The sequence below is a fragment of the Rhinatrema bivittatum genome, chromosome 6 (assembly GCF_901001135.1).
Source record: "Rhinatrema bivittatum chromosome 6, aRhiBiv1.1, whole genome shotgun sequence".
NCBI classification, from domain to species: Eukaryota; Metazoa; Chordata; class Amphibia; order Gymnophiona; family Rhinatrematidae; genus Rhinatrema; species Rhinatrema bivittatum.
In genome coordinates, this window is record NC_042620.1 from 248,855,561 (window position 1) to 248,874,381 (window position 18,821).

The 18,821-nt window shown below is 43.2% G+C and overlaps 1 protein-coding gene across 7 annotated transcripts in view; it reads right to left on the reverse strand.

Annotated features, from left to right (window-relative positions):
• LOC115094073 (elastin-like) overlaps positions 1–18,821 on the reverse strand; it is a 122,466-nt gene that overhangs the window by 6,118 nt on the left and 97,527 nt on the right. For 6 of the 7 annotated variants that reach the window (XM_029606749.1, XM_029606754.1, XM_029606750.1 and 3 more), the window contains 8 exons: positions 18,577–18,657; positions 18,407–18,484; positions 17,307–17,375; positions 12,671–12,742; positions 10,847–10,900; positions 10,626–10,685; positions 1,743–1,787; positions 1,273–1,326 (listed from right to left, as the gene is read on the reverse strand). In XM_029606749.1, the coding sequence (XP_029462609.1) occupies positions 1,273–1,326; positions 1,743–1,787; positions 10,626–10,685; positions 10,847–10,900; positions 12,671–12,742; positions 17,307–17,375; positions 18,407–18,484; positions 18,577–18,657 (513 nt within the window). Of the gene's footprint in view, positions 1–1,272; positions 1,327–1,742; positions 1,788–10,625; positions 10,686–10,846; positions 10,901–11,862; positions 12,106–12,670; positions 12,743–17,306; positions 17,376–18,406; positions 18,485–18,576; positions 18,658–18,821 lie in introns of those variants that run through there. The other variant, XM_029606755.1, reaches the window with a different exon arrangement.

The following is an 18,821-nucleotide window of genomic DNA, read 5'->3' on the forward strand; positions in this document are numbered from 1 at the left end:
TGAATCGTGTCCTCGATCGTCTTAACGATCGATTTCGGCTGGGAGGGGGGAGGGAATCGTATTGTTGCCGTTTGGGGGGGTAAAATATCGTGAAAAATCGTGAAAAATCGAAAAATCGAAAAATCGCAAAACCGGCACATTAAAACCCCCTAAAACCCACCCCCGACCCTTTAAATTAAATCCCCCACCCTCCCGAACCCCCCCCAAATGACTTAAATAACCTGCGGGTCCAGCGGCGGTCCGGAACGGCAGCGGTCCGGAACGGGCTCCTGCTCCTGAATCTTGTTGTCTTCAGCCGGCGCCATTTTCCAAAATGGCGCCGAAAAATGGCGGCGGCCATAGACGAACACGATTGGACGGCAGGAGGTCCTTCCGGACCCCCGCTGGACTTTTGGCAAGTCTCGTGGGGGTCAGGAGGCCCCCCACAAGCTGGCCAAAAGTTCCTGGAGGTCCAGCGGGGGTCAGGGAGCGATTTCCCGCCGCGAATCGTTTTCGTACGGAAAATGGCGCCGGCAGGAGATCGACTGCAGGAGGTCGTTCAGCGAGGGTTCCGGCGCCTCGCTGAACAACCTCCTGCAGTCGATCTCCTGCCGGCGCCATTTTCCGTACGAAAACGATTCGCGGCGGGAAATCGCTCCCTGACCCCCGCTGGACCTCCAGGAACTTTTGGCCAGCTTGTGGGGGGCCTCCTGACCCCCACGAGACTTGCCAAAAGTCCAGCGGGGGTCCGGAAGGACCTCCTGCCGTCCAATCGTGTTCGTCTATGGCCGCCGCCATTTTTCGGCGCCATTTTGGAAAATGGCGCCGGCTGAAGACAACAAGATTCAGGAGCAGGAGCCCGTTCCGGACCGCTGCCGTTCCGGACCGCCGCTGGACCCGCAGGTTATTTAACTCATTTGGGGGGGGTTCGGGAGGGTGGGGGATTTAATTTAAAGGGTCGGGGGTGGGTTTTAGGGGGTTTTAGTGTGCCGGCTCACGATTCTAACGATTTATAACGATAAATCGTTAGAATCTCTATTGTATTGTGTTCCATAACGGTTTAAGACGATATTAAAATTATCGGACGATAATTTTAATCGTCCTAAAACGATTCACATCCCTATTATTTATACCTTCAAAAAATTCTAATAGATTGGTATGACATTTCTATCCTTTGTTATATCCATGTTGGCTCTTCTTCGTTAAGTCATATATCTTCATGCAGGAGAACCCTAAATGATAATTAAAGTCCTTAACCCTGCCCAATTTCAGAAAAATCCCCTTATCACTCACCTCTGCGTCCATACCGCAAAAAGCCATTGAGCCCATATTTAGCATCTTTACCCCCTGGACATAAAAGACAGGAGACAGGAAATCAGTTTCACTCTTGGTATTTTACATTACCTACCCTTCTTCTCCTGTTCTTTCACCACCTCTTCTGACCCCTCCTTACTTACCAGGGTTGCTAAAACTTGGCAACCCTTGACTTTGTCCTCCCTCATTAGGGCTGAAACTAAAGGCAGAGCCACTGGTTCCCCAAGCAGATTGTGCTTACAACGGGAAGTGGAGAATCTCCAATAGCCAAAGGAAGCACTGCTGCTTTAATTTTACTCCAGAGATTAGGTCATTGAGGGAAGGAGAAAGAAGCCCCAGAGAAGGATTTGAATTGTACTCTGCTTCTGAACATCAGTACTTTATTGTAACATTTTCAGAATTCAGAAACGATAACATAACTTGCTATAAAGACTAAAGCATGAATTTACCATATGGATTGAGACCTTGTCCTGTACCCAGCTGTCCATATCCACCTAGAGAGGTAAAGAGAAAGATCAGCCATTTTGAATAATAAGAACATGTGGATAACTTGGAATAATGTGCAGTGAGGATGGAGATAGAACAGGAATAGCAGGCAGAGAAGATGGAGATAAAATGGGCATAGTGTGCAGAGAGGATGCAAATAGTTTTGGGAATAATGTGCAGAGAGAATATGGACAGAATGGGAATAGCATACACAGAGGATGGGGATGGAACAGCAACAGAGGCTTAGAATAGAATAGGAATAATATAAACACCCAGGACTAAAACTGGGAAAGGTAGCAGAGGCTGAGATCCCATAGCACCATTGGCTGCATCCAGAAGCAGTTTTAGTATCCTTACCCAGAGCTTAAGATGCCCCTCCAATGACTAGCTGTGTCACAGATCTGCCCCTCTTCTGCTTGCTCTAAGCCCACCTATCACCTATCGTAAAGTATCATTGATTCCCGTGCCTTTTATCTTTAACTTTCCATCCATTCTGGACCAGGGCTATTTGTTTTCCATTTCTCATATGAAGTAAAGGATTTTGTTCTCTGTTGCTGCTAAGCACTGCAGATTTCTGTCTCTCAGGGATCCATTTTTCCCCACCGTTCTGCCCCTTTCCCCACAATTCTTTACCTTCTGGCTCCTACTGTTTCTCCACTGACTGGCCTCAGACTTCTGATGCTGGTGCTCCTGTTCTGAGAAGGCAGTGTGTGCATGGGGACTGAGTCAGCCTGCGGTACCAAACTCATAGGCCCTGCCTCTTGCATGCAAGCCCCGAGGGGGCAGGGTCATCACTTGGCCTGTGAGCAGGGGGCTAAGGGCTGTCTCAATGCATGCATTCTGCCTTCTCAGAACAGAACGGAGGGGGCCAGTGGCAAACAATCAGGGAACCATCTGGGAGCAAGTGAGAGAGAGGGTGGGTTTGGAGATCTGGTGGGCAGTGGGGGCCTGGAATTTTGCTGCCCCCTATATATTGACACCTTAGCACCGGCCAATGTGAAAAGCCAATTCTGGTGATGTGTAAGTCCACTCTCTTTATCTCTCGTTTTACCTGCATTTACTCCCTCCTTTTCAACTCTGTACTCCCCTACACCTCCCTATTTTCCTTCCTACCCTCCCTCCAATTAACCCTAGTCATGTATTACCAGCAATTGAGAAACTCACTTCCTTTATTGTCCTAGTTAACTGGCCATAAGTTGACTAATTTAGCACCAGTGTGCTTATCAGTCTACCAGCTACAATCTAATTTCCTGCTGCCCTCCGGAACTTTCAATGTATTTCTATAAAGGCCACAGAAACTATTTGATAAGCCTCCTTCTCTAAGAGGATGTGAGAACAAACCCTGAGACTGGATAGACTCTGAAGTTTGCATCAGAAATGGGCAGATTATCTGCTATAATTTTCTATGTTGCCTCTCTCAAGCTTACCATATTGTTCAAGCTGTCTCTTTTTGTTCTCAGAGAAAGTTGAATGTTCCCCTTCCAGACAGCCTCTGCTGCATTTTATTCCTCTTCTTTACCTTTATCCTTACTCTACCAGATGTCGTGGAAGTGGTGCAGGTTTCATTTCCTGGCCCTCATAGTCCTACCCTCTATTCTCTTCTATCCTATCCTCTTATCCTTCTTTGAGTTTCATTTGTCTCTATTTTAACATCCTTTTCATCTGCTGATTATGATGAACTACCCGCCCCATGGCCTACTTCCTTATTTTCTAAATTCATTTGATTGTAACAGGGTTCCCTGCCCTCCCAAGCTTAAGCTATACAGGGAACTGAAGCTGGATAAGCAAACAAAACTGAATTCAAACTGGTGTTTCAGACTTCGGATGTTCAGCCAGCTACCTGCCCCTCACTGCAAGGCAAAGTGGATTTCTGCTAACAGCTATGGAGCTGCTGCCCCTGCAGAACCAGCAGTTGCAAGGTTAACAAGTTCACCCTATTTTTAAGATGAACACTGGGGTGGCAGCCACTAAAGACGGCCCCTGCTCCAGTCAATGAACAAAAAACAAACAATTGTGTCCCACAAGCCGTGGGGTGCCACATTGAGAGAAAAATCTAGTCCATCCAAAAAACTAAATTATCCGTTGATGTTTTTGGACACAGATATCTCATGCAGCTGTTGTGCAGAGCTTGGGGAAAGGCAAAAAAGCAAAGAAAAAAAATAAAAGCATTAAATAAGGAAAGGGGATTAGGGAGCCATAACCTAGGCAAGGAGGGATTTGGAGTTGCTCACACTTCCTCAAGGTGCGACACTTCCCCCCGCCCAAGACTTGTATAAACGCCGAGAATCTATGAGACACTTCCACCCCAAGATAAGTAAATCCTACATTGACCCTTGAAAAAAGTGACAAACATCTAGGAAGATATACTGTACCCCCAAAAACCAACATTTTAGACTTCCTAACATTAATTTGGTATCCAGAGACCATTCTAAATTCCCCTAAGAGCTGCATCAAACTCAGACCCAACACATCTACCCACGTCAAAATAAATCAGGATATCATCCGCATACAGAGATCTCTTATGTTCGACCCCCTCCACCTTAAACCCCTCAATTAACAAACTTTCCCTAATCAATTGAGCTAAGGGCTCTATTGCCAAATTAAAAAGGAAAGTGGAACGAGGACATCCCTGCTTAGTACCACAGGCAACTGGAAACCTGGGTAAGCATGAATCATTAACCCGCACAAAGGCCTGGGGTCGAAAATACAGAGCTCTAAACCAGCCATTGAATTCCTATGGAAATCAAAATTTGCTAAGCACTTCAAACAGATAAGGCCATTGGATCCTATCAAATGCCTAGTTCGCGTCTAAAGATAACACTACACCCTCCACTTTCCTAGCTTTAGCAATATCTAACAGGTTAAACAGCCTACAGTTATTATATAAGGACTGATGACCCTTCATAAAGTCTGTCTGGTTTGAATGGATTAGATGGGGCATAAGATGTTCCATACACAACTGTAATGCCTTAGCTAATATCTTCACATCCACATTAAGTAATGATATGGGTCTGTATGTTCCTACATCAGACACATCCCCCTTCTTTTTATAAAGAAGCGTAATACTAGCCCTGTTTAACTCTGGCATTGCTGACAGGGTACTCTGGAGAAAATTGAACAACTCAACCAGCTCAGGCGTCACATCATCTATACTTTTCTTATAGAATTCCAATTGATATCCATCCGGACCAGGTCTCTTGCTCGCTGGCAATGCCACAGTTGCCCTCCGAACCTCCAAAGCAGTCAACGGACCCCCTTAACATCTCTACCATCTCCTGCACCAGCGTAACTGTTAAAAAATTCCCAGGCCACGCTAGCGTCAACAGACTGCAAAGCAGAATACAGAGTCTGGAAATAGTCCTGGACAATGACCCCCATGTCCCTATGATCCTTAGCGTACCCCACCATCCCATTTACGCAACTGGTGTATAACAGTTACGCATGCCTCCTGCGTGCCACTCGTGCTAGAAGAGCCCCTGTTCAATTACCATATTCATAATGCTTTTGTCTAACAAAGCGCATAGCCTTTTCTATCCTGTTGACTTGCAGCAGTCTCAAACGATCCCTCTTATTCACCAACTGTTTATACACATGTGGAGCTAAAGTTTGCTTATGTTCCTTCTCTAACTTCTCAATTTGTATGCCTAATTGCACTTGTTCTGCCATGTGGGCTTTTTTTTTTTTTAGCTTGACTAGCAAAACTGATCATCTTCCTCGCAAAACTGCTTTAAGGGTTCTTGACAGGATCATATGTTGCAGTATCGTGACGAGAGTTGAAATCTTGAATAATCAACGAAATCATCTGCAAAAAATCTTCATGTCCCAACATGGACACATTCAGTCTCCACGTGTGCCAGGTCTGGGATGGTGGTGCACATCAATGATAAAAAAAATAGGGTGATGGTCCGAGAGCTGACAAGAAAGGATATCACACCCCACCACTATAGGTTATAATCTTTTAGAACATAGGAAATAATCAATGTGGCTGAAAGAGGTATGTCAGAGAAAAAAAGGTGTAATCCCTCCCTGTGGGATTATTAGCCTTCCATATATCACACAGAAACAGCATTTTAACCATAGAAATCAAAGCCCCTGGCGCCCTCTGATCCCCTGTGGCCCCCAACCTGTCTTTAGAGGGATCCAAGTAGGCATTCCAATCCCCCCACAACCAGCGAACACCCCCCCCCCCCCCAAATTCCTTCAGCAGGGCTGCATATAAAGCATTATGATTTTGATTGGGACCACATACATTGACCAACACCAGGTCCTGTGTATATATCTAATGCAATGCAAAATAATAAACCAGCCATCCCCCTCTATCTTTGTGCTCAGCACTTGCACAGGCAATTGTTTATGAAACAAAATACTGACTTCCCTACTCTGTGACGAAAATGGAGCAGAGTATACTTGGCCCACCCAGTCCTTCTATATACCTGTGTATGAGTGCTGTTTGCAAAATTAAAACAGATGCTTACGTATAATGGGATGTGAAATTCCCCTGATTTTAAGGGAAAGCACATTAATCTGCCCAGATATTAATGTGATAAAAAAAAAAAACTGTGATGAGACTATCCCCAGTTTGAGTCTGACCATAGCCATATTGTAGGAGATCAACCCCACACAAAACAGACAACCTGATTCCATCCCACCCACTAGTATCCTTGAACATAACAGTATGTGTGCTTGACCATTATCCTCCCCCCAAAAAATTCCTCTCCAACCCCCCAACTCTTACCAACTCTACAACTAGACAAACCCACAAACCCCCCCATACCCTCCTCGCCCCAACCCTTCTCCAGCTGCCCTCCACCACCTAAATACACACTCCTCAGCTAGCACCCTCCCCTCCTCCCCCCTCCCGGTTTATTATGGCCAAGTGAGACCATTATCCAGACCCAGCACATCACCATGTTCCCCTTTCTGCAAAAAACACGTGAACACCCATCTCTCCCCTCCATCTGAAAATCCTCTCCCCAGACTCTACCCCAAAATCTTTTCTTCCATCGCCCCTCCCACCTCCACACCATATTCCCCAAATCAACACACTCATACACTACATTAAAAAAAACATGTTGAACTATTGCTTTTCCTCCAAAACCAGCAACAAGACAAAGAAAAAATTAACATATGTTGTGCTGGGCCTGTAGGTCCTGTTCCCACTTGCTGCTCCCTAACCAAGAGCGACAGCAGGGATTGGCCACATTCAGCACTCCCCGTGAACTCAATTCCCCTGAGCACCACTAAAAAAAACGTGGCAGACTCAAAAACAAGGCCAGTGCTCACAACCCAGCAGAGAAGAAAATCAATGAACAAAAAAGAAAAATCCAACCAAGGGGAATTGATTCCAGCTGAACCCCATATGCAGACTGTTCAATTAATTTCCCCCCAGTCTCTGTGACCTCCCATAGCACCCAAATGACCAGTCCATGAGAATGATCTGTCCGAAGGGGGAAAAAACCCCCGAACCAACCCTACGTCAGCCCCCTCAAAAAAATCATTAGTCTAGAAAAAGGTCATTATATTTATTATTCTCTGATGACCATCTTGAGCTCGCTGAACCACCTGTGATTGAAATGTGAAATGCACAATTCTTTGTCAAAGAGACCACATTGTTTTTAGGCCTGCTGCACTGCTCGTCGTTGCTTCTCCACTCTGACAAACTCCATTAAATCCTTCACCATCGCTAGGATCTGTGCTTTGCCCTCCCAGAAAACCTTTAACCGAGCTGAATAAAGGAGTGCGTTAGTGTTACCCAAGCCTCTCAGTTCCTTCTTCGGCTCATAGCTCTGGCGCTTGCATTGCAAGTTGGCGGAGAGATCTTGAAATAGATATATATGCGAGCAATTTGAAATTTAAGATCACCAGCCTTCCATGCAGCCTCCAACTGTCGCACTTTATCAAGAAAGTTATGCATCTTAATTAAAACGACCTGGGTCCTAATATCAGCCCCTTCTCTTGGGACCAAAGCCCTGTGCGCTCTATCAATCTTGAGTATGTTGAGCCACAATGCCATGACAAGAAACTCCAGCAGCCATTTTGCAAAAAAAAAAAAATTGAAAGGATCAGACCCCACCATCTCCTCAGGCAGTCCAATGAACCAGATATTATTCCAATGGTTCCTATTTTCAAAGTTGTCAGTTTTTTCCAGCAATGCTTTAGACTGACACTCCAGCACATCCAATTTATGATGCGCCTCTGACAATGAGAGCTCAGGTTCTTCCATCCTGCTTTCAACTGCCTTAACTTGTGCTGTGGTTTCACCTACAGATTAACCAGGCTCATAACATTCTCCACTATCGATGCTAACTTTGAATCCAGCGAAGTATATATTTTCCCAGCAAGGCCTTCCATCACCCCCTTGATAGCTTCTATAGTCTCCAAAATGAGAGCCGCTGTACTGTCTGCCATTTCCTCCTCCCCCGCAGAGGCCTGCTTACCACATGACCCTTCTCAGTAAGGCCCTTTTTACTCACAGCTCGCTTTGGCATAACCTCTTGATCAGCCCAGAGCTCAGGCAAGGATCATTTAGAACAGTGGTCCCCAACCCTATCCTGGGGGCCCACCAGCCAGTCGGGTTTTCAGGATACCCCCAATGAATATGCATGTGAGAAAATTTGCATGCACTGCCTCCATGACATGCAAATTTTCTCTCATGCATATTCATTGTGGGTATCCTGAAAACCCGACTGGCTGGTGGGCCCCCAGGACAGGGTTGGGAACCACTGATTTAGAAGAATCCTGATGCATTGTATAACTCTAATTCCAACTGAGTTTTGGAAATGTTTTAGGATTAATGAACGGGAGCCTTGGGAGCTCAGCAAAGCCATGCCTGTTCAACTCAATGCATCTCTAGCGCCCATCTGTTTTAATTTTATCAATCCAATATTTTATTTTGCATATCTTGATCATCTTCTTTTCTGTATAAGATGTTACTAGCCACCCATTTCTTGGATTCTTCTTTCTGCAATTGCAAACAGATGCTATACATATACCAAAAGTTCAGAACTGCCAATACTGTTCGATAATAAAGGACACAAGCCAGTCTAACACTAACACCACAGTGGCCACTCTAAAGAATATGAAATAAGATCACTAAACTGACTTAAACGACCTAAACTGGCTAAAAGCTGTAAGACTGGGTTTCCCTGGCCAGAAGTATTGCCAGCAGCCCTGCTAAGTATAAGAGATACAGCCGCCAGAAACTATCAACCCATTTGAAATGAATATTGGTCATCCATGTCAACACCCAACATTCCCAGCTCCTAACAAACTTGATTCAATGTGATTTGTTTTAATGAATAACCTCAATGATTTTGCATTACAAAGTATTATTTCTAAGACCTTTCTATAGATCAGCATTGCATTGGAAAGACTACAAACTGACATCACACACAGAATCAGAAACTTTCTCCAGGGAATTGCTATTGAATCTACTGAGAAGAACTAAAGTATTGCTCTCCACATCTACTATCTTGAAAACTAAAGGCCCATGAAAATTAAAGACAAAAAAGCATGGACATAAGAACACAAGATGCATTGATCCATGCATCACCTATTAAAGCTTGCACCCTATCACTAGGCCAAGAAGCAGAAAATTGCATGGACTCCAGATGCCCAAAATATGGAATTGTTTAACCTATACCCTTGTTGTAAATTAGAACTACAGCCTTGAGAGTCACTCAACTTGAAGACCTGGTCCATGCCAGTTATTGTAAATAGACTTTTGAACTTGCAACAGCAAACACCAAACGCAGATGAGATATGCCTAAACTCATCTGGAATGGGCCCCTCAAGGACTGTTGGTGGACAGGCCTTGAAGTCCTTCATCTGCTAAATTCTCCAACAATTTATCAGAATTCTACTGGAAGGAGTCCATTGAGGCCTTATGATAAATGCATGCACCCTGTTAAACACTGCCTTTCTTGCACAGGATCTGGCTGAGCACCATCCTTCTTCATTCTGACTCACATCATCTCAGCAATGCCTGTTCCTGCAAAAATGTCTAACAACTTCAATCTAGAGGAGCCTTAATCTTAACCAACTGCTGAATATGCAATCCTTTCAACATTTACAGCTAATGCTTTCCTCACTGTTCCAAAATTAATTAAACCACGTGATATGTGAAAAAAATCATATATTTATACGAATAAATATTTTTGCCAAAGACAACCCTCATATGTGAGCCAACATGCACTTATTTAAAACGTGTTTCACGTAGCGTTCACTGTTAAGAATCAGTTTTTCCAAAAACAAGTGAACGGCTCACTTACATATAATCATAGAGTTTGTCTTATTAGAGATCTTACTGGGAACTCAATTCATATAAACTCTTTTGTGCTCCTTTTTCAATTTTTGTTATAACAACTTCATCAGGGGCTGGCTGCAATGGTGTCTGTCTGTATGTTTGAGCTCCTTTCAGCGAGTCCTTCACTCACGGCGTTTTTTCACAAAATGGAGCCCCTGTGAGTGAAGGACTCGCTGAAAGGAGCTCAAACTTACAGACAGACACCATTGCAGCTAGCCCCTGATGAAGTTGTTATAACAAGTCTTTTTGTATTGTATGAAACTGGAGCCATATCCATGCCAGAAAGATAACATAAACAGAGGGACAACGGCTAAGAGAATGGAAAGAAGGAGGAATAGATTATCAAGTAATACTCAGAGGGAGATCAGAAGTTGCAGAGTTCCAAACGGCTGACAGGGATTCTATAGAGTGATAAGTGCAGAGAGTATGGTGATAGTCTAATATACTAGGAATAGCATACATAAAAGGTGGTGAAAGGCTGCTGGACTCAGTGTCAATACTGTCCAGCCTTGTGAAATGAATGCAATGCAGGGGTTCTCACCTGCTACTGGTCCTCCAGGCTGGGCATCTCCATTTAGGTGTCCTAATCCATTACTGTTAGCTGAGAGATAGAGAAAAGGAGATGATATGAAGGAAGGGAGTAATAGTATTGTCATAGAGGGTTATACATTTGCATCTCAAGAGTCAACATTCCTGAACATTGTATAAAACAGTGAAGCCCTTCTCCTCTGTGAATATTAGCATCAGAGTAAAAACACTCACCTTCCAGTCCTGTTGGGATCACAGGCTGTCCCCTGGGCAGCTCTCCTACTCCTCCTAGAACAGAAAGAAGGATCAGGGTCACAAAATACAGACATGACTATATTTCATGTAAATTATCTGCACCATAGAGAAAGACAGAGGGAGAAAAAAAGAGAGAGAAACAGAGATAGAGACAGACAAATAGGGTCATTTATCAAAATGCTATAAGGCATTTTCGCATGTGTTAAGGGCTTATCGCATGTGAAAAGCGCCGTTAACGCATGCGAAAATGCCTTTAACGCATGTGATAGCACCATAACTTACGGTGCGATGCAAATCAGAAAAAGAGGAGGAGTTAGGGGTGGGCTTACCATTTTGCGAAGCCCTATTGCACAGCTTTAACTACACCTATTTCAGTAGCATTAAGCTGTGTGATAGGTTGCATTAAGGCTTTATTGCATTTTGCGATGTGTTTCTCAAATACCTGTTTTAGTAGTTTTGAAGTTCCTGGAGCACCAGCTTGATGGACTCTCTACCTGGGTAACATCAAGCTAGGTTGAGAGAACATTGCACAAATCTCATCTTTGAGTGAGTTTCCTCATTCCGAAGGTCATCAAATCTTCACAAGAGAGCACTGTTCTGTTCGTACATCTCACTCTGCATGTCAAAGTGGCCCCTAACCCCTACACTAATTCCTAAACCTCACCTCAAGTTACTAGGTGGTGTACATAATTTCTGTACTCAGGGCCAGGGCAACAAGAACACTTAGACTCAGTAAAAGGTATAACGTAAATTTTATTTGTTATTATAAGTGTTCCTGGGAGATGCTGCATACTGGGTGCCCTTTGTCTTTCAAAATCACCAGCATCTCATCTACTACATGAAGTGAACCTTCTTTTATAGTTAAACATACAGTATTGCCGAACCTTCTAGAATTACGTGACTGCCCAAAGATTCATTTACAGAGACATATCATGCTGTTCACATGGCAACCTATCCCTGAACTGCCCTGACAGGTTTTTCAGGTTTAGCTCATTTGCCATCACTTTCCAGATACTCCTTCTGTCCTGTAGATGATCTTGTCCAGTGAGGGTTCAACAGAATAGTGCCTGAAGCTCTCGCTGTTGGTTTCTTCTGATCTTCCTTTGATCTTCTGTGTTGTGTAAACAGGTAGTAGGTCTGTGTTCTGAATAGACAGTAGGCCTGAATTCTGTTGCTGGTGCAAGAACTTTAATTAAAGCTGTCTTCGTTCACCTGGCTCCTGCAGTTGAGATAGTCATCTATGAGACACAAGCTTGTCGTGAGAACCAAGCTTCCTTGTAGTATGAGTTAAACATTGCCATTGAATAGGCCTCCCTTGTTGGTGCCAGTATGTCTACCTGCTCAGAGACATTTGCAAGTCATGCTCAAGTCACTCAGAGTTCATTCAGCTCTGACAGGCCACAGAACAGCAGAGGCGTCTGGGTATTTTCCTTCTCAATATTGGTTGTCTGATCAAGCATATTCTTCAGTGGGCCTCCCATAGAGATATAAATACCTGTCTAGTGTGAGGGCATTATGGCTAGTCTCTCTATCTCATAGTAAACATGGTTCCCCCCCCCCCCCCCCAGTGGTTATATGTAGGAAATACCACTATTCTGGCACTTATCTCAACATGCAAAAACATTATCACAATTTGCAGTATTAGCACAAATTGTAATAAACTACCTATTACCATAAAACATGCCCCTTTTTCTATCACATGCGATATTTATTGCATTTTGATAAATCCGGGCCAAAGAGAGGGACTGGGAGAGAGATCATAGAAGACTATTCCCCAGATAGAGTTGCACTCCATGCTCTCACCATATTTGCTGGCTTTTCCCTGTGTCCCAAGACTAGCTGGAAGCACACCATATGGGAACTGACCATTCTCACCTATGGGCACAGGAATCACAATTGAACGAGAAAAAGTCAACTTCACAGTCAAGTTTAGATATAACTGTAAGGAACCTCTGGTTTCCTTACCAGAAAAAATATACTAACTAGCTGAGACAGATTCAGAGACATTTAGTGAAAAGAAGTTTGGGTTTGACTCCCCCAAGTGGAAGCTGCAGATGGCGGGCTCTAGTACTATATAAAACCTTACCACCATCTTAGGGTGTGGATTTGCTTTGTGGATTTTTGGTTAATCTTTCAAAAGGCAGGATATCTCTGCCTCCTATTAATTACTTTTGCTAAATTAGGTCAGATGATTCCCCTGAGTTGCCCTCTTGTGGAATCAATCTTTTGTTTGATCTATTTTTGGATTATTTACTCTTTTGCTCCATTTTTTTAAACCTTCTCGTCCCTTGGTACCCCTTCACAGAGGATTTGAGGAGTCCCTGTGTAAAGTTAGGTCAAGGGGTAGGGAAGATTCTGCTGCTTTCTATCTCACCTCCAGCGGATAGATCAGTCAGTGACCCACTGCAGACAAATTCCACATTTGAACTGTTTTAACTCATCGGCTATCTTCTCATTTTGGAATGTAAGGAAGTTTTTGTCACCCTTCCTGTTTCTTATTTTGTTTATTCCCCTTTTGAGTCAGAATCTATTTTTGTTCCTTTTTGGGACTCAGTTTCCAATCTTTTGGGAAGAAAAGTTGCTTTCACCTAAGAATATCCTGAGGAGTAGAATTCATCAGAATGGAATGGATCCTTGTCCATTGCTAGAGGGAAGGAGTTGAACGTATTGTTCAAGAGTTATTTTTTTTCTGACTCATGTGCTGTACTTGAAAGGAAAGTGCTAATGTAGTGCTTTCAGAAGGACATCTAAGATATTTAAGAAGACTGAAGGAGAGGTATGAGAATTAGGACTTGCTGTGCTCTGCTTTGTATTTTGCAAATAAGTTCTAACCATTCCACAGTGGGAAGAAGATTGATATAAACTGGAAGAAGGATTATGGTTTCTTCAATCTGACTAAATTAAAGGAGAAGGAAAGTAATTATTAAGGAATTGGCTTCCATAAATTAAAAGATTTTATTTTACGAGTGAGATAAAAAATGTATTAATCTTTCTTCTTATTGTTCATCAACAGAGTGGACTGATTTGAAGTATAATTCTAAAGAGCTCAAGCTGTTTAGAGACTTCAAGGCCGATATTCAAAAGCCTTTTAGATGGATAACTGAAAATGTATCCATCTAAATGGCTTAGCTGCGATATTTAATGACTTATTTGGCTAAATTCTAGCCTGATAACCAATTATCCGGCTACATTTTGACTGGATAAGTAAGGGGCATTCCTGGGGCAGGTGATAGTTGGTTAACGTATCCAGCTAACTCCGCTCCTCCCCGGAACACCTAACTCTGATATTCGGAGTTGGCCTGTTAACTTATCCGGCTTACTCTAGTTGTGCCATAGGGCTGTCCTAAGGTTAGCTGGATATACTTATCTGGCTAATTTTAAGATAATGGGTATATTCAGTGGCATTGCCGCACTGCTGAATATCCCTGTTAAGTTAGCTTGATAAGAGTATCCAGCTAATTCATCAAGTCATTCAGTAGCTGAATATCAATCCCTCTAAGTTTTGCCTGCTGTTATTGTCTTTTTTTTTCTCTCTCTCTCTGTTGGGACTGTATTTGCCGAGTTAGCCATTTTATTTTTCTCACACTGGAATTCTGAATCTTTTTCAACCTGGTAAAATATTTTGTCATCTTTTGGAATAATCATTGAGTGTGGACCTGTTTTGTGTTTGTTTTGGACTGAAGGGCAAGTTTCCTCTTGGACCTCTTAGCTTTCATTTGTCCCCAAATGTTTGAACTCTGGTGTGTGTTTTGATCTGTTATGGGGCTGAAGGGTTGCTTACCATCCCTCCAACCGCCGAAGGTGACCCCCCCCCCCCCCCCGACAGAAAGGGGGTTACATAGGGACCGTAACTTTAAAACGAGTGCACATACACAGCAATTTTAAATCATCTGTGCAATTGCACACAAACTTTAAAATCAACCCAATGGTGTATTTTAAATAAGCATTGTTTGTGCTAAAATGCCCATATACATGCATATGTGGGCCATGTGTTAGCAATGTGGATTTTAAAAGCCGCAAATCATGGTCGTATATTCGCATACGCAAGCAAAAAATAGTGGGGTAGGAAAGGGGCAGGGAATGGGCATTCCAGGGTGGGGGGCCAATATTTAAGTGATTAACTATTTTAAAACCAGAGGCCACAGCCTGCAGTGGCTTGTTAGCTATGCATATTTACTGCTGCTCCTGATGAGGAGCAAGTCTGTAGATCTCGTGTTTTAGAGCTTATAGGACAGGGTGAGGGGTCAGATCAACTGGGGGTGTGCAGGATGAAGAACCAGAGGGGTCTCGATGACCTCGAGATTGACTGGGCAAACTGGTGGACTAATTGGAAAAACTGGGAATGTCCCTTGTGTGAACATGTTTTAAAATCCGCTTACATACATGCATTAAAGCTGGCAGAGTCAGTCCTAAGGAGATAAGCGAAGTACATTTTAAGAAATTAAGCAAGCAAACATTAATTGCATATCTTCCATAGGAATTTATCGGCTTTAACGCATGTAGCTAAGCAGATTTTAAAACAAGCGTGTGAAGGAAATAGACAGTTTGACCAATTAGTCCACCAGTTGGCCCATCTCTCTGGGTCATCCAGACACCTCTGGTTTTTCAGCCTGCACTCCCCCGAGTGTATCCAGACCTCTCACCCAGTTATTTTAGTCTTAAAATTAGTTTTCTTCAGACTTAAACCTCATCGAGAGCAGAAATAAATAAGCATGGATAATAGCCTGACATGCATCATGGGCATGGGATTTAAAATCTGAATTTATGCATGTGACTGCTGGCCCTGCCCTGGAATGCCCCTGACATGCCCTAACTCCACCCCTTTTTTCTGCATGGTTGATGCTTGTGCAAGCACATATATTCATGTAATTGGGCCATTTTCAAATAAGAGTTGCTTGCGATCTGCCCAGATACGTATATTGGCCTTTAAATGTGAGCAAATCTTTTAAAATTCATCTCAAAAGCAAAAGCTCTTACTGCTCAAACACTTGAAAACCAAGGCCTTACAGCTGTCTGAAATAAACCAGAGAGTTCTTAGGGGACATAACATACAATACTGGGGAACCTAGGAGTGATATCATGCAGTGACTGGGGAGATCCCAAGGGAAGTACCACACAGGCACTGCAGAACCCAGTTAAAATGTCAGATGTTAATGGAGAAACCCAGGAACAGCACCAGACATTGACAAGGGGGATCCCAAAATCAGTACCACAGAGTAAGAGGGCAACAGAGTAAGTATCATGTAGTGGCAAGAGAATAAAGAACTACTACAGCTCAATGATGGGATCCCGGGGCAGTGCCACAAAGTGATAAGGAATTCCCAGGGCAAGGGCCATGCAGTAACCAGGATAACTGAGGGAAAATGCAATTCCTTGATTGGAACCCCAGAGGGTGTACAATACATTGATAAGGTAATCCTACACTGAACAGAATTTGTAATCAGCCTGTTGGATGCACAGATGAACAGACCTGGATATGCAGTTGCTTACTATATTTATTTGATAGCTGTCGGGTCCACACCATATCCAACTGAACTTTCAGACTATGCACTATGTGGAAACTGTCTGGCATCTATAAGTAAGAGTCTGTAATAAGAAGCCATGCCTCTTATTCTGTACTTATCAAATTATATTGTCCACTTTTAGCACTATACAAACTGATGCGAACTGGGAGTCATTGAGGCAGTCTCACACACAGATAGCACCCAAAGGCATCTGCTCAGTCTACTTGTAACACAGCACTTTCTTACACTGTTAAAACCCAGTTCTATAATATGGGGGTCAGTATCCAAAGCCATTTAGATGACTAACTTGTAAATTAATCTAAATGTCTATTTCTGAATATTCCCTTTTCTTATCCATCTAAACGTTAGCTGGATAAGTCTTTATGCAGCTTAAGATTTAGTCATATAAGAAAGGGGCGAGTTGGAGGCATTCAGGGTGAGGCAGAGTTAGGCGAATAACTTGACTGGCCAACTCTATTATTAGGAGTTAGCTGGATGAGTTTTTTGCCTAACTGTAGATGTGCTCGAGAGCAGGTCTAAAGTTATCCGGGAATGTATTCAAAAGAATATAGCCGGTTATGTGGAAAAGTGAGGTTAAGAAAACCGTAATAGGCTAAGAAAACCCTAATAGGTTTCCCCTCCCTTCCACCTGAGGTCTATAGTTAGCCAGATACACTTATCTGGCTGTTAAAAACCCAGGATTATTCAGTGGTGTGGCCGTTCCACCGAATATACGAGACAGGTTAGCCGGATATGTTTACTGGCTATCTTGTTCAGCCAGATAGCAGCTGAATATGGACCTCAGAGTCTAAGGGCAGCCTGGCTTTGTTGAAAGAGAAGTTAACCCAAAAATAAATAGAGAACAAGGAAGGCAGGAGCATCTCCTGTCATGTGTAGTGCATCAGTCCAGCTGCGTCCTGGCAGTCCATAATTACCATATACAGCAGCTGCTGGGTCCACGCCATATCCAGCAGCTTGAGCAGGGTATGAAGGTTGTCTGACACCTAGATGGAGAAAAGGGGAGGTCTGAGGAATGGTATAAGTCACATTGCTAAAACAGCTCACCTCTTCTTTTCTAAAATCTTTATATTTCACCTTATCCACCTTCAATACTTCAGTCTTTCTGCTGCATTCTCAGGTTCATTACCTCCCCTCTTCCAATCCTTCCTCTACATTAAATCTCACTGTGCATTAACTTAATGCTGAGATCACAGAACTGTATACCTGCTGACATGGGTTCCAATCCCAGCACTACCACCCATATTATATTCAATGTCCTAATGTCGAAAGCACAAAGCTGTGACTCCCCTCATATCCTGGTTCTTTTCCCACTACTGCCACCAATCTACTTTCACTTCTTTTTGCTCAAGATTTGGAAGCTCACCTCTAACAACCCTCACTTCCCATATATGTCTTCCAGTCATTCATTCGTTCGATTTATAATTTGCTCAATCATTTGCTAACCTCCAAGCAAGGAACAGAGTCAAAAACAACTTAAAGACAATAGGCAATATGATATTATAAGAGCTGAAATCCCATCTCATAGAATTATAAATCCCCTCAGAGACTGAAGTCACACACAGTCAGAAAAATCCATCAGAAGAAATCACCCAGATAGGTATCAAAACAATCTTGTATGGAAAAGGGTCTTTTAGTATAGCCAAGTCCTCATCATTTAAAGAACCCAAGATAATCCTGTGACCCTGCGCTTCCAAAGGCAATCAATTCCAAATATGAGAAGCAATACACTAAAAAGCACATTCTCAGGTGGATGTCAATTGTATCTCTTTCAAAGAGGGAGAAGCAAGTAAAACCCTTAGGAAGATGTCAGATGCTGATTACGGTAGTAACATCAAATTCTTTCACCTATACAACTTGGTCCTTTATCATACTGAGACTTGAAAACTGCACACATGATCTCAAATATCCTGTACATGACAGAAAGCTAGTGACAAGAACAAAGAACAGGGGTCTTTCCTCCTGTTTTATCTGTAACTAGAAAGATGAGCAGGGTCCCTCCCTTCCCCTCAAATACCATTTGTCCCAGCAGAGTAATCTTCTCCCAGTCCAACGGGAACAACGGGCTGTGCGCTGTATGGAAGTTGACCTGCATCTAAAACACAAGGGTTAGATGGTCAAGATTCTGCAGAGTGCAGCACATCTGTATCTGTAACCATATTCAGCACAGTATGGAAAAATAATTACCATATTTTCCTGTTTTGGCTCCACTATCGAGGCCGGCAGCAAGAGGCAGGATGGACTGACCTCCATAGGCACCAGCACCTCCTGTGGGAAAGGAGACCGACACAGAGGTCAGGGTGGAGATGAAAGGGGGTGAGGAAAGAAGTGGCAAAGGAAGAAAGGAGATAGAGCTAGAGACTAGGGATGCGCATTCATTTAAAGCGAAAATGCAAAACATGACAAATAAGGCTAATTTGTTTCATTTGGGG